At 30.2% G+C, this 24,960-nt stretch overlaps 1 protein-coding gene across 1 annotated transcript; it reads left to right on the forward strand.

Annotated features, from left to right (window-relative positions):
• Window positions 1–21,406: 21,406 nt before the first annotated feature.
• LOC132603456 (cysteine proteinase inhibitor-like) lies at window positions 21,407–24,883 on the forward strand. Its single transcript, XM_060316535.1, has 2 exons — window positions 21,407–21,632; window positions 24,426–24,883. The coding sequence occupies exons 1-2, from the start codon at window positions 21,528–21,530 to the stop codon at window positions 24,618–24,620; spliced, it is 300 nt and encodes a 99-aa protein (XP_060172518.1). The 5' UTR covers window positions 21,407–21,527; the 3' UTR covers window positions 24,621–24,883.
• The last annotated feature ends 77 nt before the right edge of the window (window positions 24,884–24,960 follow it).

Consider the following 24,960-nt stretch of genomic DNA (forward strand, 5'->3'; position numbering starts at 1 on the left):
TAATGGGTAGTTAGTTTTGGGAAAAGAACTAAAATATTTTGCAAATATCTTTTAAGGTTATCTAAATTATGCATACGTTTAGCCGAATATAGTTAATAACATAATTTTGGTTTATACTTCTAAAATGCAAGGTCAATTAACATCTCATCGTTTAATTGTTTCAAATATTTTATGAAAGCGTTGCACAAAAAATCGCAATTTCGTCCACTCATATGCAAGTCATCTTTTGCAAGTTTCTTTTTTTTGTTGTTATTTTAAAATAGCCTTATTATTTAAAACCTTAGCAACATTTATAAATTTTATTTGAAATTTTCCTGTTATGCAAATTATCATATTTTTCCTACAAATTTCATTCTAAAAGGTATCTCATTTAAAACTTTAGCGATATTTATAAATTTTATAGCATTGGAAGTCCCCTTTGATGCAAATTATTATATTGATCTATAAGTTTATTAGCATGTTTATTTAGAGCCTTACCAACATTTATAAACTTTTATTTCGAATAGCATTTTAAAATCTCCTCCTATACAAATTATTAGTCCTATTTTTATAGCCTTATTATTTGAAGTCTCTATAAATCTTATTATAAATAGCATTTAAAATATTCTTTTACACAAATTATCATATCTTTCTGCAAGCCTTATCTTTTAAAAGGGATAACACTATTATGCTCATTTGAAGTTTAAACAGCATTTATAAGTCTTAGCATTTCCTTTTAGGAAAGTTATTATATTTCTCTACAAACTATTTCAAGCGGCGTTATTATACTTTCCTTGGAAACCTTAGTAATATGTGCAAGCTATTTTTCTCAAAATTCAAATACTATATTCAAATCTGGATTAATTAACCTAAGTTTGGTCGGATAACCGTAAGTTAACAGATTCTAAAGGATGCCTAATCCCTTCCCTTTAGGATAATATAGAACCCTTACCTAGAATCATCCTGGTTAAGCAGACTATTAACGGAGGTTTAGGTTTAACTTTACCTTAGTTAATATCTAGGTGTCCTAATTCACCGTTAAATTAATTAGGTGGCGACTCCTTAAAACAAAGCAATATAGGAATCTCCAATATGTTGTACTCCGCTTCGACCCGGTTAAAATGGGGTATAACAAGTTGTTCATTTCTTCGGGAAAAAACGCTCCTCAGTCCTTTATGATACCCACACAGTATATTCATATACTGTCAGGGTATCTTAGAGGACTCATTCATTTCTTCGAAAAAAACACTAATCGGTCCTCTATAATACCCACACGGTATATTCATATACTGCTAGGGTACCATAAAGGCTTGGTTCATTTCTTTGGGGAAAAAACGCTTCTCAGTCCTCTATGATACTCACACGGTATATTCATATACTGCCAGGCTATCATAGAGAACTGATTCATTTCTCTGGAAAAAAACTACTCGGTCCTCTTGGATACCCACACAGTATATTCATATACTGTCAGGGTATCATAGAGGGCTGGTTTATTTCTTCGAGAGAAAAAAAAAACACTCTTCGGTCATCTATGATACCCACACGATATATTCATATACTGCTAGGTATCATAGAGGACTAGTTCATTTCTTCGGAAAAAAAACACTCTTTGGTCCTCTATGATGCCCACACCGTATATTCATATACTGTCAGAGTATCATAGATGAGTAGTTCATTTCTTCGGGAAAAAACGCTCCTCAGTCCTCTATGGTACCCACACAGTGTATGAATATATAACCAGGGTATCATCAAAGACTGATTCATTCCTTCCAATACAGTCATATTATATATATAAATTTTGTTTGTATTCGTAAAAAAGTTATAAAAAGTTTTTTATATTAATTTATGTTTTAATAAATAAGTTAGTAACCTTGGTATTTTTTTTAATTACATTTTGTTGTAGTGTAATACATTTAATTTTAATATTTATATATTTATTAGTTTAAAAATAGTTAGTTAATATTTTTATCTTTAAAAAGACAATTAAAGAAGGACAAATGAAACATAGACAAAAGGACAAAAAAAAGAAGAAGATAGATTAGCTACTAATCTTCAAAACAAAGTCGGTGCAATGCCACCGTTTCGACACAAATACCTAATTAAGGCATGTCTTAATGTAAACTATTAGAAAGTGTAAAGATTAATAATGAGGAGTAGTGGTGTCAAAAGGGGCTGGGCTGGGTCAAAGAATTAAATGGGTTAGGACGGGCTGACCTTTTTAATTGAAAGACCTGCAAAATGGCAGCCCAATCCTGCCCTAAACGGGCCGCGGGTTAGGACAAGCTAGCCCTTTAAGTTTTTTCCTCTTCCGAAATAATATTTTCAAAGTGATTTTTGGTACAATTTAAACATGAAACTTTTACAATATGAAATAGAATCCTCTGCCACCCATTCTTGCTCAAATCCATATCATAGAATAAAAAATTCAAGAGAACAAATATAAATTATTATTTTTAATCACTAATTCAGATCACGTTCAAAAGATATTAAACATAATATAAATTCTAAGACTAAAAAGTATTACTCCAATTTCTAATTATTACTTAGTAGTAAGTATATTCTTTTTTCTCATTACTTTTTATCTTTTTGTTTAATTTTTTTTTTAAATAATTAATTTATTATTCTTTTCTGGCCTCAACCCAACCCTTGAGGCCGGCGGGCCAAGAAAGACTGTGCTTTTGAGCCTCACTTCTATATGAGCCAAGAATCTTAGCCTAACCCTACTTAAATAAAGAGTTGGGTTGGGTCGGCCTCGCGGGCTAAGCCCATATTGACAGCTCTAATGAGGAGCCTTGGTTTGTTTGGGATAAATAGTGCTCCAGAAGAGGAGGAAAGTAAAAGAGAAAGGCCTCGCCCCATAAATCAGGCTTTGCTAAGGAATGAATGTGGGTAGATCAGGTAATTATTTTCAGCCGAATGGGTAAAATTATAATTTAATTCCAAAGGGATAAAGAGACGTAATTAGTTTGGGATTGATGGGTAATTTGTGTAGCTTTCCCTATAACTTATACATTGACATACTTATTAATGCTAAAGGTCGTTTATCATCTTTTCTAAGTTATCTTTACGTGTTTGCAATCAAAAGTTATAATCAATTTTTAAGTAACTTGGTAGTACAAAAGTGGACATAAATAAAGGCTAAATCATTTCTAAATTAGTGTAACACCAACTAAGCATCAACGTTAGGAGATTGACATAAAATGTCCATTTGCACTAGTAGCTTCATAATACATTGTGACAAAAGGGAGTATATTCTCTTCCTCAATTTTCTCCGCATCCATCCAAATTTGAGAAAACGAATGCGCTCTTAAATATTTTCCAGTTATCACATACGTTTATCACCCTTCCTTTTAGTGATGGGGAGAGGCACGAAGCAAAGGATGTCCAGTAATAATCAATACGTACCTACTCTTACACATAAATAAATGTACCGATTATACTACAACTATTAGTAAATAAATGTACCGACTGTACCACAACTACCGACTATACGACAACTACTACTAAATAAATGTACCGATTATACTACAACTACTAGTAAATAAATGTACCGACTGTACCACAACTACCGACTATACTACAACTACTACTAAATAAATGTACCGACTATACTACAACTACTAGTAAATAAATGTACCGATTGTACCACAACTACCGACTATACTACAACTACTACTAAATAAATGTACCGACTGTTCCACAACTACCGACTATACTACAACTACTACTAAATAAATGTACCGACTGTACTACAACTACCACTCCTTCCTTTTCTCGTACCATCATCCAATATTCATATTTTTTTGTTGTTTTCTATCCCATGTCTGATATCCATAGTGATGTCCTACTAATCCGGTTACTTGTTTGATTACCTTGAGTTCACGTTATATATGCTTCATTGAATGGGAAACTATTCCCTACCAAACTGACTTTATTCCGGGCTTAAATTTAAAATTATTGATTAAAAGCGAAGGAATCACATACATCCAAGGCGAAGCTAGTGTTTAAGATATGTTTTCCATCAAACGCATTAATTTTGATTCAAATTTTATATTTATCTTTAAAAATCCATTTAATAAAATATAACCTACTAATTTAAAAGGCAATATTTTCGAACTTATAATCTTCGCATCCTAGCTCAATTACACATGTATTCCACCATAGGCAAGCAGGGGCGGATCTACAGTGCCTCGTGTGGGTTCCGGGGAACCATAACTTTCATCCAAACGTTATATGTATAATGGGAAACCTGTTAACTATAAGATAATTTGACATGGGAACATACCACAAAGTCATGCAGATGGCTTCGTGGATAAAGGGAATCAGCAAAGTTTCATCCCAGCCCTTGGACTAGGGATCGATTCTCCATCTGTTTTTTGTTTTTTATAAACTCCATCTGTTTTTTGTTCTAAACAAAACACCTGGGGACCAATATCTCTGGCCATTTTTTGATAAACTTCACTCTGTTTTTTGTTTTACACAAAATCACAGCCTTACTTTATTTCTTTTTTTTCCTTTTAAAAATCACAACAGTCAAAATAAAATGAGACCACAACAAATTTAAAACTTGCTGGAAGTATTACTTTTGCCCAATCTCACTTCTTCAAATCAATTTGAAACCAAAAAATAATGAAAAGTGAGAAAGCTTCGAGTTCTAAAACAATGTTGTTGGTTCTTCCATTTTGTATCAGGTCCTTTCATTCTTCTTCCTCATTTTTTTTTAGTTTTCCTCTTACATTGTAATACATTTCTTCTTAATTTTTTCTAACCATTGTCATGATATATATATATATGAAGTAGTTTTTCGGGTTCCCCGAAAGGGAAACCTCTCTCCATCTTCAGACATGTAAGTTTTTATCTATGTTTTCTGTACTAATCTCCCTACTATGTAAATTATTTTATGTTCAATATTATGTTGAATTAAAATATTATGTTTGAGTAATTACTTACCTGTTGTTATGAATCTATTACTCTTAGTATATGGTTATTCTCTTAATTTCTTAATGAACTCGATGGATTAACCTGTAAATTCCTAGGTGTTTGAAAGGCCGTTTTAATGTCCAAATGATAAAAGGACGATGTTGGCCATGGTAACCGGGGTGTGGTTAAAGAAGACGGATATTAAGAACCAAAATTAAGAGAAAGAGATGAACAGTGTAATAAAGATTCATAACTAAACAGATTTATTTAAAAAAAAAAAAAAAACGAAAAAATGAAAAAACGAAAAATATAAAAATATAAAAATTGGGAGAATAGGCAGAAAATAAGAAAAACACCTACATGATAAGTAGATTCAAGGAGTGAGGAAGTACCGAGTAGGATTGTTTAACATATAAGTAAAAACCACATAATATTGCTATTTTTCTTTCTACAAAAATTAAAACTTATATATTTAGAACTTATATATCTATTGAAACAAAAATATAACCCCCCTATCCCATTTTGGTATCAGAGCGAGAAGATTTTTGGACCTAAATCTGTATTTTAAACCCATATTTTAGACAAAAATATAAACTAGTTTTACTTATTTTTTTTTTGGTAATGAAAGATAATTATTTAGCTGTAAAACAAGAGTTAGAAAAATTATATCCGGAATATACTAAATTAAGCAGTACCAAAGAAAACCAGTTAAGACTACAAGAGTTAATAGATATAATATCAGGATTAGAATATAAATTACTACGATATATAAAATCTAGAAAGACTTTAAAAAACCAAAAGCGATTTAGACCATATTGATTGTATGAGAACACTACCCTTTGTCAGACAAATACAAATTAATCATTGGTATTTATATAGAGATATAAAGAAAAGACGAGAAAATCAACAAGTAGAAAAAGCCCTAAGTGCATATTTAGAGATAATAAATTCAGAAACATTATCATCACTAATACAAAATAGACTTTTACAAAGTCAGATTAACGAAGAAACAATCTCTGCTATAACTTGGGAATTACACGGTATAAGAGAAGATATAGAAAGACTTACAACTAGTATAGAACATCAGAAACAAGTTTGTAAAATAAAAATCCCGTTAGGATAATAAATAAAGCTAGAGAGATAGATATCTTAAAAAATCTAGAATACTTAGACTTAAAAATATACCCAGAAAAGAAGTATAGAGCATTAACAGACCATAGTATTATAAAGTGTAATTTTAGTAACGGAGATCATATATTACATAGTGAAGATAAACAATTAAATACATTAGTAGATTTAGTCATAAATTTCAGTGAAAAAGTACAAGAAAATAATAAAGATATTACTAGAATATTAGAAGTAGTAGCTACATCTCAGACTAAGCAAAAGAAAACCTTTGAAAAATTAGAACAAAACCTAGATTACTTAAAAACACAAGAATTAGAATTAGAAAAGAAAGTTCAGACTCTAGTTAATAAATTTAATCTAGAAAAATTACCTACAAAAACGAAAATAGAAAAGTTAGTTAAAGTTATTATAGAAAAACCAAAAGAAATAGAACTAAAAACAACCCACATAGTCTCTAAAATAACACAACAAGTAGAAGTTTTAACTAGTGACATTAGAGAATTAAAAAAGACAGTAGCAGAATTAAAAGAAATCACTCTTTCATGAGTAGACCAACATTAGTTCAAGAAGAAGCCTCAAAATTAATAGAAAAATCTATACCTTTACCAGCAGACTATAAAGATTATATACCTAGCGCTAAATCGGACCAAATAATAATACAACAGAATACTACTATAATTTCATTAATATTAGAAATAATAAAGAAAATAGAAAAAATAGTACCAAGGTTAGAATTATTAGACGAACGCATCTCGTGGTTAACTGAACAACAAAGAGAAAAAAATAAAGAGACGTTTAAAAATAAAGAAGTTGACGAATTAATAGACCAATTAAAAAAGGTAGAAATAACACCTCAAAAAGATAAAGTTAAAGTACTTAGAAAACCACAAAAATGGACCTTCTTTCAACTAGACAAAGAAACGAAGGAGGATCAGAAAGGCAAGAAAGACAAAGAGTAAATTTTTCAGATAATAGAATAAGTAATAATTTCTTATCAAGAATTTTAAATAGAAGAACCCCAGAAGAAAATAATCAGCAGTTAAGTGAGGTAATAGACGTAGATAGAGATATACAAATTTTTCAACAAAACCAATTGAAACTGTTAAATCCAAAAACTCTATATAATATAAGACAGTTTTCAAGTACAGCTCAATTATATAGACATTATAGAGAACAACAAATATCAGCCATAGGAAATAAAATTACTACCATAAATTTAATAGACCCAGTAGCTGTGAGACAAATAAAAAATACTAGAAGAAGTTTAATGCATATGGGATTAATAGTAGTAGGATTAAAAGGACTAACTAGAAAGAACTTAGGAACTAAAGTTTTAATAGTAATTTATGACGATAGATGGTCAGACATGAAAAAATCAATAATAGGACTAACGGAAGTAGACATGACAAATAATGGAGGAATATTTTATATTAGCCCAGATTTTATAATGAATTTAGCAGAATTTGGAAAGCACATAAAAATAGGAATACAGACCAAGGGATATGAAGAGATGTGTGACGGTAATAATTTATTAATATGCGTAGGATTTCTAGGAAAAATGACTAATAATAGTAATACAAAATTTAAAATTAAGGTAGAAGATGTAGTAGAAATAATGGGAAATAAAGGAATAAGACTAATAAAGCCTATAAAAATAAATCCTGAAGAATATGCAGGGATGGAATGGAATCTAGAGGATTTTAATACAAAAAAGATTTTACAGCCAGAATCCCACCTAATGTACACTAATTCTAAGGGAGAGACATATGTACGTTTTACTAATTATAATTATATGCCACAAAAAGACATAGAAGAAGAAAGTACTTTAGACGAAAATGAAATTACAGACACAACTTTTATGAATATAGAATTAATACAAGACGAGTTTGCGGTAGACGAAGCTATAGAAAAAGCAAAAAGACTTCAAAAAGAAAATAAAAATATGCTTTTTAAATGTAAAGGATGTAAGTTAGGAGAATTAACAATAGAAGAAACCATAAGTCACTTTAAATTATGTGAAGCCCGAACTGATAATTGGGGATATAGAGTAGAACAGATAAACCAAAGAAAATCAGACGATTTTGATAAAATATTAGAAGACAAGCAAAACAGTGATGACGAACTAGAAATAGACTCTATAATAAGTCAAAAAGAATTAATGGAATCTAGTGCATCTAGTTCTAGTCCATTTCAAAGAACAACAGGAGAACAATATACTATAGATACTAGCACAAGAAATGTACCTAGAAGAAGAGTTTTTAGAACAGGAGGAGAACCTTTAAATAATGTTAAACCATCAGGAAAAAGAATGCCTATAGAAGAACCCATTATTCTTCAAGAAGGAGGTAATAAAGATAAAATATTAAATATAGCAGCACATGACCCGCAAAGATGGAATTCAGTGATAGATCTTTGGAAAGGAATAGTAGTAGCAGACTATATAAAAACATATAGTGAAACAGACGCAGAAACAATGTATAAATATTTAGAAACATTTTTAGGAGAATCAGCCAAAGCTTTATGGGAAGCTTATAAAGAAAATTTTCCAATGGAATTTCAACACCTAGTATCCATGGGAGCAAACCCATATAATTTTACTAATAAAATACATACTTTGATTACAGGGGAAGATCCAAATAGTGGATTATTAGTACTACAAAGAAATGCAGTAATAAAATTAGAACAACTAAGCATAAGTAGTTGGTTTCATATTAAGAAATTTTTAAACGATTATTTTTACTACTGTACTATTAGTGGAAATGCATTTAATCAAGAATTAGGTAAAAAGTTATTTAATAAACTACCAGGAGCCTTAGGAAGAGAAATAGAAGATAGATGGAATAAGAGAGACGGAGTAATGCAGAATCCTAATTTAACATGGTCCATAGGACATAGGATACAACATATAATGGATATACTACAAGAAAAATGTACTCATATACAAATACAAAAACAGTTAAAAGAAAATGAAATGAACTTTTGTAAAAGCGTAGTTTACACGACACAAAGTTATGATAAAGACAATTATAAAAAGAAAAAGCATAAAAAATACCGAACGCAGTATAATAGAAATTATCCTCAATATAATAGAAAGAAATATTATCTTAGAAAATCATCAGCTAGAAAACCTTATTTAGACAGAAATAGGCATGTAAGAAAGTACCGAACAGAAAGAAATTATAGAAATAAATTAGAATGCTTCACTTGTGGAAGTATGATTACAAGAGATGGAGTAATTTTCTTAAAACATATTACTCATACACCAGTACAAGTTCTTAAGACTGAAACAAGGATTCGTCATAAAAAGATCCCTACCACAGACCTGCAAAAGAAAAAAGATAGTTGTTGTAAAGAATGTGAAGAAAAGAATACATGTTGTAAAGAAAAACAAGAAATAAAAAATTTAACTTTAGAAGAAAAAGAAATTCTAGAAGAAGAGGAGTTGCTAGAAAAAGATTATACTTTAATAGATATAGAGACAGAGTTATATAATTTTAAAACAGGAATAGAAAAAATAGGAATAATAAAAAATCAAAAGGACCTAGATAATATAATAAAAATTCTAGATGAAATAGAAATTATTGGAGAAAAACCATTAAGACACTGGAAAAATAACAGGATTGTATGTAAATTAGATATAATAAATCCAGACTATATAATTAAAACAGCATCTATTGAAGCAACAAATCAAGATGTAGAAGATTTTAAAGTACAAATAAAAGAACTATTGGACTTAGGAGCAATACGGAGATCTACTTCTAAACATAGATCAGCAGCATTTATGGTAAGAAATCATAGTGAAATAGTAAGAGGAAAAGCAAGAATGGTAATAAATTATAAAAGACTTAATGATAACACTAGAACAGATGGATATAAGTTACCAGACAAAACATAACTAATAAATAGAATACAAGGAAAGAAAATATTTAGCAAATTTGATTGTAAATCAGGATATTGGCAGGTACGAATGCATGAAGATAGTATAGAATGGACTGCATTCACCTGTCCTGAAGGACATTTCGAATGGTTAGTAATGCCATTTGGATTAAAGACAGCTCCACCAATTTTTCAAAGAAAAATGGATAGTATATTTGGAGAATATAAAAGGTTTGTATTAGTATATGTAGATGATATATTAGTATTTAGTAAAGATATTAAAGAACATTTAGGACACCTACAAACGGTATTTAGATTATTTGTAGAAAATGGGATAATAATTAGTAAAAAGAAAATGGAATTATGTAAAAATTATATAAACTTTTTAGGAGTAGTACTAGGAGAAGGTAAGATAAAATTACAACCTCATATAGCCAAAAAAGCTTTAGAAATGCCAGACAAGTTAGACAATGTTAAAGAATTACAAAATTTTTTAGGAATAGTCAATTATGCTAGAAATTTTATAAAAGATTTAGGAAAAATAGCAGGACCATTATATTCAAAGACTGGATCAAATGGTCAAAAACACTTTAATACTGAAGACATTAAATTAGTACAAAAAATAAAAGAAAAAATAAAAAACATTCCAGATTTAAATATGCCACTAGAAACAGACTATTTAATTATAGAAACAGACGGTAGTTTTGAAGGATGGGGAGCAGTATTAAAAGCAAAACCTAGTAAGTATAGTAATAAAAATGAAGAAAAGATATGTGCTTATCAAAGTGGTAAGTATAAAGAAAAAGGAAATATGAGTAGTATAGATGCAGAAATCTTAGCCGTAATATATGGATTAAATAGTTTCAGACTATATATTTTAAATAAACCAGAAATACTAGTTAGAACAGACTGTGAAGCTATAGTTAAATTCTATCAAAAGATAAATGATAAAAATAGTAGTAGAAGACGATGGCTAAATTTTTTAGATACCATTTCAATTTATAATTTAAAATTTGAACATATAAAAGGAAAAGATAATAATTTAGCAGATCAATTAAGTAGATTAAATATTACTGCTAACTAAATTTTTTATTTGGACAGCATGAGACCTTCCAGTTCTCAGACAGCAGACAAGGGGAAAGGCATAGCCTCAACCCAAGACACATACAGACAGACAGTATTAGGTAACCTTCATTTTAGACCTACATCTTTATTAGAAAGAAATGCTATGGAAGAAAGAATACAATTCGGAGCCAATAATTTAGTAGTCTATCAGCCATCAAATTGGACTTTTAAAGTATTACCAGAATATGTAATAGATAGACAACAAAGATGCTTAGTGGATAATTTATGGATTTCGCGTAATAAAAAAGACGGAGCTAAACCTTTTGTAGCCACTATAAATGCACTTTGTCAATATTTTACAGACCGAAATTTAGACAAAAAATTTAAATTTTATGTTGTAGTTCACGGTAAAACTAATGGTATTTTTCAGACTTGGATAGAAGTTGTAGACTCTATTAAAGACATAAGAAAACCTCTTTTTAAGGGATTTAATAATTTTACTGAAGCATTAGATTATGCTAGAGGGACATTGGGTCCAAATTATTATATTTCTCCAGCTCTCAGACAAAACCCAGACAAAATCCCCCAGTACAATGTACAAAAAGACACAGACAAAATAATCTTTTGCGACCATTGTTCTACCATGACTGATGTAGTCAAAAGACTAAACCAGCAAAAAGAGACATTGGTTCAAGAAAAAATGCAACTCTTGGATCAGGTGAAGACATTAGAACAAAGACTACAAGCATTAAAATTCGAATTGATGCAGTCTCAGAGTTCTCCATCTCAGAAAAAAATGGATGAGACGGGTGTGCATTCCCCAATGAATGCAATTAGACCCACTGTATCGGGTAAAGATACAGCTAGTCCGGTTCAAACGGTAGCCGGTAAAGACTTATCAAATCCGTTAATGGCTGTCACTTTGCCAAAAAGTGAAGACGAGGGATGTTCATCTCTCCAAACCAGACGGAGACTACCAAAGACACTTACGCAAGGAGCGGCTTCTACAAGGAAAAGCACACTTGCAAAAAAGAAGAAAAATGAAAAAATAGAAAATATAGTAAAAGAGACACTAGAAAGATTTTTTCAGACAAAAGAAAAAGATAAATATATAGTCAAAGATCCTAGTCCAGAATTATCTCCAAGACAAGAGATGTCACCAGTCCATTCAGATTTTGAAGGAGAAGATATTAATTTTCAAGACTCGCAAGATCCAAATGATGTAGATTCAGGCATGAGTTTTGACTCAATTGCCCTACACAATTTAGACACTTAGATCAGTTAAAAAAAAAAAAAAAAAAGAGATTTGAAAAGACATGGTTAGACATGGTTCAGAAAAAGATGAAAGAAAAAGACAAAGGCGAAGTAGAGAAAAAGTCATGAAAGGAAAAGACAAAGTGAAGTAGAAAGAAAGTCATGACTTGGAAGATTTAGTTCGGTGGATCATGAGGACAAAGACATAGAAAAGAGAAACAAGGACATTAAAAAAATGACAAAAGCATCAATAATTAAAGACAAAGGTATGGAAAAGAGAGAGACAAGGACATTAGTCATCTTTTAGAAAAATGAGATGAGACAAGCTCAATAATAGAGGTAGAAGACTTTTGACTTTGGACTTTGTAATTTTTCAAGACACGTTGGAGCAATAATGTTGACAGTTCAGAAAAAAGAAGACCAGATTTTATTAAAGTAGCTGTAATAAAGTAGTAGTTTTATCTAGAAATGGGACAGCTCAGCAAACGGACAAAATTATAAAGTATCTTTTGAAAAGTTTCATGTGACGATGGGGCCCTAAGAGTACCCGGCTGAACTCAAAAGATTCTTCACAAATTTGAAGTCCGCATTTGAAGTCCGTCAAACCCCTATAAATAGCAGTGTTTTGCAGAGAAGGAGGGCATCAGAAAATTAACATCGATCAAGAAGAAAGACACAATCACCAAAAAAGCCTTCAACAAAAAATTCTCTCACCAACCACTCCATATTCCTCTTCCCTTCCAAAAATGCCCCAACTCCTTTTCCGAATAAAATCCTTTGTAATATAACTTCCCTGTAAAATAGTTTTAATCTTTCCAGTAATTTTCTTTTTGTGTGAAGTAGTTTTTCGGGTTCCCCGAAAGGGAAACCTCTCTCCATCTTCAGACATGTAAGTTTTTATCTATGTTTTCTGTACTAATCTCCCTACTATGTAAATTATTTTATGTTCAATATTATGTTGAATTAAAATATTATGTTTGAGTAATTACTTACCTGTTGTTATGAATCTATTACTCTTAGTATATGGTTATTCTCTTAATTTCTTAATGAACTCGATGGATTAACCTGTAAATTCCTAGGTGTTTGAAAGGCCGTTTTAATGTCCAAATGATAAAAGGACGATGTTGGCCATGGTAACCGGGGTGTGGTTAAAGAAGACGGATATTAAGAACCAAAATTAAGAGAAAGAGATGAACAGTGTAATAAAGATTCATAACTAAACAGATTTATTTAAAAAAAAAAAAAAAAACGAAAAAATGAAAAAACGAAAAATATAAAAATATAAAAATTGGGAGAATAGGCAGAAAATAAGAAAAACACCTACATGATAAGTAGATTCAAGGAGTGAGGAAGTACCGAGTAGGATTGTTTAACATATAAGTAAAAACCACATAATATTGCTATTTTTCTTTCTACAAAAATTAAAACTTATATATTTAGAACTTATATATCTATTGAAACAAAAATATAACCCCCCCTATCCCATTTTGGTATCAGAGCGAGAAGATTTTTGGACCTAAATCTGTATTTTAAACCCATATTTTAGACAAAAATATAAACTAGTTTTACTTATTTTTTTTTTGGTAATGAAAGATAATTATTTAGCTGTAAAACAAGAGTTAGAAAAATTATATCCGGAATATACTAAATTAAGCAGTACCAAAGAAAACCAGTTAAGACTACAAGAGTTAATAGATATAATATCAGGATTAGAATATAAATTACTACGATATATAAAATCTAGAAAGACTTTAAAAAACCAAAAGCGATTTAGACCATATTGATTGTATGAGAACACTACCCTTTGTCAGACAAATACAAATTAATCATTGGTATTTATATAGAGATATAAAGAAAAGACGAGAAAATCAACAAGTAGAAAAAGCCCTAAGTGCATATTTAGAGATAATAAATTCAGAAACATTATCATCACTAATACAAAATAGACTTTTACAAAGTCAGATTAACGAAGAAACAATCTCTGCTATAACTTGGGAATTACACGGTATAAGAGAAGATATAGAAAGACTTACAACTAGTATAGAACATCAGAAACAAGTTTGTAAAATAAAAATCCCGTTAGGATAATAAATAAAGCTAGAGAGATAGATATCTTAAAAAATCTAGAATACTTAGACTTAAAAATATACCCAGAAAAGAAGTATAGAGCATTAACAGACCATAGTATTATAAAGTGTAATTTTAGTAACGGAGATCATATATTACATAGTGAAGATAAACAATTAAATACATTAGTAGATTTAGTCATAAATTTCAGTGAAAAAGTACAAGAAAATAATAAAGATATTACTAGAATATTAGAAGTAGTAGCTACATCTCAGACTAAGCAAAAGAAAACCTTTGAAAAATTAGAACAAAACCTAGATTACTTAAAAACACAAGAATTAGAATTAGAAAAGAAAGTTCAGACTCAAGTTAATAAATTTAATCTAGAAAAATTACCTACAAAAACGGAAATAGAAAAGTTAGTTAAAGTTATTATAGAAAAACCAAAAGATTAGACTCACTAAAAATTTTTGTAATTCTTTAACATTGCGTAAGTGTCTTTGGTAGTCTCCGTCTGGTTTGGAGAGATGAACATCCCTCGTCTTCACTTTTTGGCAAAGTGACAGCCATTAACGGATTTGATAAGTCTTTACCGGCTACCGTTTGAACCGGACTAGCTGTATCTTTACCCGATACAGTGGGTCTAATTGCATTCATTGGGGAATGCACACCCGTCTCATCCATTTTTTTCTGAGATGGAGAACTCTGAGACTGCATCAATTCGAATTTTAATGCTTGTAGTCTTTGTTCTAATGTCTTCACCTGATCCAAGAGTTGCATTTTTTCTTGAACCAATGTCTCTTTTTGCTGGTTTAGTCTTTTGACTACATCAGTCATGGTAGAACAATGGTCGCAAAAGATTATTTTGTCTGTGTCTTTTTGTACATTGTACTGGGGGATTTTGTCTGGGTTTTGTCTGAGAGCTGGAGAAATATAATAATTTGGACCCAATGTCCCTCTAGCATAATCTAATGCTTCAGTAAAATTATTAAATCCCTTAAAAAGAGGTTTTCTTATGTCTTTAATAGAGTCTACAACTTCTATCCAAGTCTGAAAAATACCATTAGTTTTACCGTGAACTACAACATAAAATTTAAATTTTTTGTCTAAATTTCGGTCTGTAAAATATTGACAAAGTGCATTTATAGTGGCTACAAAATGTTTAGCTCCGTCTTTTTTATTACGCGAAATCCATAAATTATCCACTAAGCATCTTTGTTGTCTATCTATTACATATTCTGGTAATACTTTAAAAGTCCAATTTGATGGCTGATAGACTACTAAATTATTGGCTCCGAATTGTATTCTTTCTTCCATAGCATTTCTTTCTAATAAAGATGTAGGTCTAAAATGAAGGTTACCTAATACTGTCTGTCTGTATGTGTCTTGGGTTGAGGCTATGCCTTTCCCCTTGTCTGCTGTCTGAGAACTGGAAGGTCTCATGCTGTCCAAATAAAAAATTTAGTTAGCAGTAATATTTAATCTACTTAATTGATCTGCTAAATTATTATCTTTTCCTTTTATATGTTCAAATTTTAAAATATAAATTGAAATGGTATCTAAAAAATTTAGCCATCGTCTTCTACTACTATTTTTATCATTTATCTTTTGATAGAATTTAACTATAGCTTCACAGTCTGTTCTAACTAGTATTTCTGGTTTATTTAAAATATATAGTCTGAAACTATTTAATCCATATATTACGGCTAAGATTTCTGCATCTATACTACTCATATTTCCTTTTTCTTTATACTTACCACTTTGATAAGCACATATCTTTTCTTCATTTTTATTACTATACTTACTAGGTTTTGCTTTTAATACTGCTCCCCATCCTTCAAAACTACCGTCTGTTTCTATAATTAAATAGTCTGTTTCTAGTGGCATATTTAAATCTGGAATGTTTTTTATTTTTTCTTTTATTTTTTGTACTAATTTAATGTCTTCAGTATTAAAGTGTTTTTGACCATTTGATCCAGTCTTTGAATATAATGGTCCTGCTATTTTTCCTAAATCTTTTATAAAATTTCTAGCATAATTGACTATTCCTAAAAAATTTTGTAATTCTTTAACATTGTCTAACTTGTCTGGCATTTCTAAAGCTTTTTTGGCTATATGAGGTTGTAATTTTATCTTACCTTCTCCTAGTACTACTCCTAAAAAGTTTATATAATTTTTACATAATTCCATTTTCTTTTTACTAATTATTATCCCATTTTCTACAAATAATCTAAATACCGTTTGTAGGTGTCCTAAATGTTCTTTAATATCTTTACTAAATACTAATATATCATCTACATATACTAATACAAACCTTTTATATTCTCCAAATATACTATCCATTTTTCTTTGAAAAATTGGTGGAGCTGTCTTTAATCCAAATGGCATTACTAACCATTCGAAATGTCCTTCAGGACAGGTGAATGCAGTCCATTCTATACTATCTTCATGCATTCGTACCTGCCAATATCCTGATTTACAATCAAATTTGCTAAATATTTTCTTTCCTTGTATTCTATTTATTAGTTATGTTTTGTCTGGTAACTTATATCCATCTGTTCTAGTGTTATCATTAAGTCTTTTATAATTTATTACCATTCTTGCTTTTCCTCTTACTATTTCACTATGATTTCTTACCATAAATGCTGCTGATCTATGTTTAGAAGTAGATCTCCGTATTGCTCCTAAGTCCAATAGTTCTTTTATTTGTACTTTAAAATCTTCTACATCTTGATTTGTTGCTTCAATAGATGCTGTTTTAATTATATAGTCTGGATTTATTATATCTAATTTACATACAATCCTGTTATTTTTCCAGTGTCTTAATGGTTTTTCTCCAATAATTTCTATTTCATCTAGAATTTTTATTATATTATCTAGGTCCTTTTGATTTTTTATTATTCCTATTTTTTCTATTCCTGTTTTAAAATTATATAACTCTGTCTCTATATCTATTAAAGTATAATCTTTTTCTAGCAACTCCTCTTCTTCTAGAATTTCTTTTTCTTCTAAAGTTAAATTTTTTATTTCTTGTTTTTCTTTACAACATGTATTCTTTTCTTCACATTCTTTACAACAACTATCTTTTTTCTTTTGCAGGTCTGTGGTAGGGATCTTTTTATGACGAATCCTTGTTTCAGTCTTAAGAACTTGTACTGGTGTATAAGTAATATTTTTTAAGAAAATTACTCCATCTCTTGTAATCATACAGCTACCATTATTATGTAACATGAAGTCTAATCCTATGACAAAGTCTACATTTATATTAAGGTCTCTTACCCATATCTTATCCATTTTATAACTTGGCTTGTAAAACTCTGAACATGTATTTATAAAGCTAATGTAGGCTTTATGAACATAATGTCTATATATATTATGGGTTCCATCCATTTGCATGGCCGCAACTGGTTTTTCTAGAATTTTTATTAAATTAGGTGGAACTATTCTTTTATTTATTATGCACTTTGTGCACCCTGAATCTACTAATGCTAACGTTTCTATCTCATAATCATCTATTTTAATTCTTGCAAGTATTTTTATTGTTCCTAATTTTTTATCTTCATTACATACTAATGCTTCATTGCCTTCTATGCTCATTAATTCTGCTTGAGATTCTTCTGGTATTATTGTTAATGGTTTCATTATTGGTTGTATATTTGATAATCTTATTTCTTCGTCTTCACTATCTACTTCTCTTTGTTTTCCTCTTTCTAGGTTACATAATCTGGTTTCTAATTCATTTATTCTTGTTTCTAATGTTATTATTCTTAGACTAATAGTAGGGTCTTCAATTTTCTTATGAGTTGTTTCTTTATTTATTTTTGTTTTAAATTTTTTTTCTATACACATTGTACATCCTTCTATGTAACAATTTTTACATTTAACTCTTTTGTCTCTACTAGGATACTATTTACAAAAGAAACATGCATTACTATCCAATCCTTTATTTCGTTCAAACTCATGGTTACAGTCTTCGGCTATATTTGCTAAATTATCCATGGCTTCTAAGTCTAGATTTTCTAATCCTATTTCATTAATTAATTCGTCTGCTTCTGAGTCTGATGAGTCTGTTTTGATTTTTTCTTCAGTGCCTACACTTACTATAGAATATATGCTTTCTGTATCTGACATATACTCGTCTACATTTATTAATGTTTCTTGAAAATCTTCAATTAGCTGGGAATTTCTTGTCTTATTATTTATTCTTTTTGGACATGTATTTGCTAAGTGTTCTACACTTTCACAAGTGAAGCATTCTAATTTATTTCTATAATTTCTTTCTGTTCGGTACTTTCTTACATGCCTATTTCTGTCTAAATAAGGTTTTCTAGCTGATGATTTTCTAAGATAATATTTCTTTCTATTATATTGAGGATAATTTCTATTATACTGCGTTCGGTATTTTTTATGCTTTTTCTTTTTATAATTGTCTTTATCATAACTTTGTGTCGTGTAAACTACGCTTTTACAAAAGTTCATTTCATTTTCTTTTAACTGTTTTTGTATTTGTATATGAGTACATTTTTCTTGTAGTATATCCATTATATGTTGTATCCTATGTCCTATGGACCATGTTAAATTAGGATTCTGCATTACTCCGTCTCTCTTATTCCATCTATCTTCTATTTCTCTTCCTAAGGCTCCTGGTAGTTTATTAAATAACTTTTTACCTAATTCTTGATTAAATGCATTTCCACTAATAGTACAGTAGTAAAAATAATCGTTTAAAAATTTCTTAATATGAAACCAACTACTTATGCTTAGTTGTTCTAATTTTATTACTGCATTTCTTTGTAGTACTAATAATCCACTATTTGGATCTTCCCCTGTAATCAAAGTATGTATTTTATTAGTAAAATTATATGGGTTTGCTCCCATGGATACTAGGTGTTGAAATTCCATTGGAAAATTTTCTTTATAAGCTTCCCATAAAGCTTTGGCTGATTCTCCTAAAAATGTTTCTAAATATTTATACATTGTTTCTGCGTCTGTTTCACTATATGTTTTTATATAGTCTGCTACTACTATTCCTTTCCAAAGATCTATCACTGAATTCCATCTTTGCGGGTCATGTGCTGCTATATTTAATATTTTACCTTTATTACCTCCTTCTTGAAGAATAATGGGTTCTTCTATAGGCATTCTTTTTCCTGATGGTTTAACATTATTTAAAGGTTCTCCTCCTGTTCTAAAAACTCTTCTTCTAGGTACATTTCCTGTGCTAGTATCTATAGTATATTGTTCTCCTGTTGTTCTTTGAAATGGACTAGAACTAGATGCACTAGATTCCATTAATTCTTTTTGACTTATTATAGAGTCTATTTCTAGTTCGTCATCACTGTTTTGCATGTCTTCTAATATTTTATCAAAATCGTCTGATTTTCTTTGGTTTATCTGTTCTACTCTATATCCCCAATTATTAGTTCGGGCTTCACATAATTTAAAGTGACTTATGGTTTCTTCTATTGTTAATTCTCCTAACTTACATCCTTTACATTTAAAAAGCATATTTTTATTTTCTTTTTGAAGTCTTTTTGCTTTTTCTATAGCTTCGTCTACCGCAAACTCGTCTTGTATTAATTCTATATTCATAAAAGTTGCGTCTGTAATTTCATTTTCGTCTAAAGTACTTTCTTCTTCTATGTCTTTTTGTGGCATATAATTATAATTAGTAAAACGTACAGATGTCTCTCCCTTAGAATTAGTGTACATTAGGTGGGATTCTGACTGTAAAATCTTTTTTGTATTAAAATCCTCTAGATTCCATTCCATCCCTGCATATTCTTCAGGATTTATTTTTATAGGCTTTATTAGTCTTATTCCTTTATTTCCCATTATTTCTACTACATCTTCTACCTTAATTTTAAATTTTGTATTACTATTATTAGTCATTTTTCCTAGAAATCCTACGCATATTAATAAATTATTACCGTCACACATCTCTTCATATCCCTTGGTATGTATTCCTATTTTTATGTGCTTTCCAAATTCTGCTAAATTCATTATAAAATCTGGGCTAATATAAAATATTCCTCCATTATTTGTCATGTCTACTTCCGTTAGTCCTATTATTGATTTTTTCATGTCTGACCATCTATCGTCATAAATTACTATTAAAACTTTAGTTCCTAAGTTCTTTCTAGTTAGTCCTTTTAATCCTACTACTATTAATCCCATATGCATTAAACTTCTTCTAGTATTTTTTATTTGTCTCACAGCTACTGGGTCTATTAAATTTATGATAGTAATTTTATTTCCTATGGCTGATATTTGTTGTTCTCTATAATGTCTATATAATTGAGCTGTACTTGAAAACTGTCTTATATTATATAGAGTTTTTGGATTTAACAGTTTCAATTGGTTTTGTTGAAAAATTTGTATATCTCTATCTACGTCTATTACCTCACTTAACTGCTGATTATTTTCTTCTGGGGTTCTTCTATTTAAAATTCTTGATAAAAAATTATTACTTATTCTATTATCTGAAAAATTTACTCTTTGTCTTTCTTACAAGTAGGTATATAATGATAACACTCAATATATATATATATTGAGTGATTTGTAATTTTTTAAATATATAATGAATATCGATACTCATTCTTTTATTCTATTATTATTGTATATTAATTTGAGATCGAGGGAAATAAGAGTGCAAATTTTGGTTTAACCGATAAATGAACCGTAACGAATGCTATTGGTTTATCGATATTGAGTTATCAGTTAAACCAGACCGTTGGCCTAGAAGATATTTTTTTATCCGCTAACCGAATAACTGATGACTGATAACAAATATCTTATTCGTTCGGTCATCGGTTTAGCTTGTGTACAAACTAATAACCGATAAATCGAACTGAAAACAAATAAAATCTAACCGAACCGAGCAGGCCAGTAAGCAGCCCTAACTAGCCCCACAACTTTCAAATCCTAAATCCGCCTCTGAGGCAAGTATGTTTTTTTTTTTTTTTTTCCAATCACCACAGGCAAGTATTGATCATTTTTCCTTTTTGTTATTTGGAAGCAAATTTAACTACGGCCCTGAAACGTCAAAGTCTAAATCCGTCAAATTAAAATATTTATAACGTGCTAGATTTTGCCCGTTTCATTTTGTTTCTCGTCGTTATCTTCCCCTTTTTTCTCTATAAAAACCAATGTAGACTTATTGCCATTTTCTCATTACAAAAAATATTACTGTGCTAATTTCTTCTTCTTACAGCCCAATAAATTAATTATTCGCAGCGATGGCAATGTTAGGAGGTATTACCGATGTTCCTGCAGGATCCGAAAACAGCGTTAAGTACCAAGATCTTGCTCGTTTTGCTGTCCAGGATTTTAATCAGAAACAGGTTACTATTTTTTTTGATTTATTCTTCTAAAAGTTAGAGATTTGATGGATTTTCCTGTTTGTGGATTTGATTTTGTTTGTTCTTGTTTTTTAATGTTGTTTGATTGTGTTTTTAAATAATAGTCCAATGGTGTTGGCCTTAATAATTAATGATACCACTGTTTCTACAGTTTTTATGTTGTTTGATTGTGTTCATTTTGCACTCTTCCTTTTTTTTCTTCTTTAACAGCATATGCTCTGGTATGATCACGGGTTTAAGTTATACATATTAGCAGTGTAAAGGTTCGACTTAACTGGCTATCACAAATTATTGCGCAACTATATTAGCTTGTTTTTAAGAGTTACTTGATGTTGTAGCAAGAGGCGGATATAGGATTTGAAGGTGGCGGGTGTCACAATGTTAGGAACGTGTATTTGGATCGGGTCCATCTCTTTTTAGTTTATTCGGGTCCACTTAATAGGTCTTTTTATTTATAAATATGAAAATTACATCTCAAAAATCAAGAAACTAACATAATTAGCTTCTTAAATAAGGAATCACATCCATTAACAACAAGGTAAAATCAACATTTTCACCAAGGAACTTGCATCTTTTATGTATATTAAAAGTTGAACTTGCACAAGTAAAATAACATCTTCAATAACGGAATTACACCAATCAAAATAAGAAAAATAATAGAAAAACTCTTCAATAGGTAATTACACCCCATAAGTAAATGTAGAATTAGATAAACTACAAGTTCTCAAAAATAAATCATAAATTTCATATTTTTTCTAAGCAATGCTTACGAAATTTCTATCACAATTTAAGTAGTAAACTGATTTAAATTGAATTTAACCATTATAGAATAACACAATTTTTTATAATACACTCCCTCCGTCCATTTTTATTTATCCACTATACTAAAAATATATGACCACTTTTACTTGTAAGTTGTATAGTTTGAAAAACCAAGACATAATTTACTTTTTTATACCTATTTTACCCTTATTATTAAGTACTACAATTTATTTCTCATTTTATTTATTGTTTATTAAGAGTGTCTCGAGTTAAATATAGACAATTAAACATGGACGGAGGGAGTAATAAACAAAAGAAATTATAAAAAAAAATTGAATTTTGATCTCAATCCAAAATTCCCATTGAGACCCACGTCTTTCGATTTAAATACTCACATATTTGAGATTGAGAGAAATGCTGAATTTAAGGGATTTTGAAGTTTCTATTTGTGTGTTCTCGCCAGAGATCACAGATAAAATAATAGAATAGAGGAAAGGCAACATAAATAATAAAAAGATAAATAGAAAATTGGGAGAGCCGAAAAAGGAATTACTGGTACAAAGGAACTAAAAAGCACAAAGAAAGATGGGAGTCGAAAAATGTTCAAACTTGTGTCTACCAACCATGACACCTTTATCTAATTTGCGACTGAGGGTTGCAGGATTAAATATTTAACCTAGTTTAAGCATATTGCAACATAGGTATATAAAAAATTTATCAAGCCACCCCCACCCTAGAGGGTGGATCCGCCCTTGGTTGTAGCCTATAGCTAAGGGCGGAGGTAGAGTATGACTTACGGGATCTGATAAGTTCAACAACTTTGGCTCGAACCCTTTATATATGTTAAAAATTCATTGAACAAGTATAATAATAGATTTCAAACCCAATAAATAAAATCGGTTATCGGTAAAATCTTGAACTCCACTCCACAATTAAAATTAATTCTGGATCCAACGGAACTTAAACTCATTACATCCCATGTTGCTACTAAAAATAAGATTATGTTGGATTAGCTCTGGCACAACTCTATTTGTTAGACCAAGCAAATAAGCCATACGCTGAAGAGCAACTTACAAAGTACTACTCTTAAGTAACATAATTAATCATTCAACGAACAAAGAACTTTTGTATTAAGAAATTGTATAAGAAAGTAACATATAGCCTCATAACATTTTTAACTCTTTACACTAAGAAAACTCTACTATGCTTGAATATTGAAAAATGAACTGGGTTAGTCATGACCTTAGATTGGAGAGAGGTGCTTAGACAGGACATGACCCAGTTTCAGCTTACCGAGGACATGACCTTAGATAGGAGGTTATGGAGGACTCAGATTAGGGTAGAAGGTTAGTAGATAGTCGCAGTTTTGATATATAGTCTATTGTCATTTGATGCTTGCTACTATGTATTGTTTCTTGTACTTCAATTATCTTATTTATCTGTGGTAGCTACTGCTTTCTTTTCTCAGACTGCTCTATCATGACTTATTCGCTTTCTTTAGTTTCATTTTCATTTTACTTTGAATTGCTTGTGCTTATCTGACTTTTTCTTATGTTTTCTCTTGAGCCGAGGGTCTTCCGGAAACAGCCTCCCTATCTTCCAAGACAGGGGTAAGGTCTGCGTACACTTTACCCTACCTAGACCCCACATTGTGGATTTCACTGGGTATGTTGTTGTTGTTGTTGTTGAACTGTGTTAATCATATACATGTGGGGATAAAAAAGTGGTTTCCATATAAATTTATAGTATTCAATTGTAACCAGCTTTGCAAATGCACAAACTTCAAGCTTGTTTAAATTTTAGGTGGATAATCTGAAATGTTTACTTTTTGATGTCTTGAAAGTAGAGATGAATTCAACATTTAAACTTTATGCATTTTGAGTTACTTAGTTCTAACGAACTGTACTTCGCATGCTAACTCCGTCCCTTCTTCAAATGCATTATTAAGAATTAGTTTATTAAGTATTCATGACTTATAATTCTTTCATTTTGAACAACATGTGCTCTGTGAAGAATGCTCTTTTGGAGTTTGTAAAGGTTTTGAGTGTGAAGCAACAAGTAGTTAGTGGAATGATGTACTATATAACACTTGAGGCAATTGATGGTGGAAAGAAGAAAACATATGAAACCAAGATTTGGGTGAAGGAATGGGAGAAGTTCAAGGAAGTTCAAGAATTCAAGCTTGCTGGTGATGCCCGAGGGAGCTAATTAACTATTGCTTGGTGTATGAAATTACTCTTATGTTGGAGATAAATAAAGTCATTTTTATGTGGAAGTATTTGGATGTCGTAGTGTAAGTGTGTAGTGTATTCTCCAGGGAGCTAATTAACTATTGCTTGGTATATGAAATTATTCTTATGTTGAAGATAAATAAAGTCATTTTTATGTGGAAGTATTTGGATGTCGTAGTGTAAGTGTGTATATACACTACTATAAAGTTTTTAAGGTATTGAAAATGTTACTTAGTTCAACATATTCTGTACGTAATATTGATCTGTACGGATTTTTTTTTTTTTTTTTTTAACGTCATATGCAAATTAGTATTTTC

The sequence above is a fragment of the Lycium barbarum genome, chromosome 1 (assembly GCF_019175385.1).
Source record: "Lycium barbarum isolate Lr01 chromosome 1, ASM1917538v2, whole genome shotgun sequence".
NCBI classification, from domain to species: domain Eukaryota; kingdom Viridiplantae; phylum Streptophyta; class Magnoliopsida; order Solanales; family Solanaceae; genus Lycium; species Lycium barbarum.

Bases quoted from the DNA above. Each gene is read 5' to 3' on its own strand.
- LOC132603456 (XM_060316535.1), top strand. From the start codon at position 21,528: ATGGCAATGTTAGGAGGTATTACCGATGTTCCTGCAGGATCCGAAAAC. The intron at 21,633-24,425 runs GTTACTATTTTT...TGCTCTGTGAAG, and splicing joins AGGATTTTAATCAGAAACAG to AATGCTCTTTTGGAGTTTGT.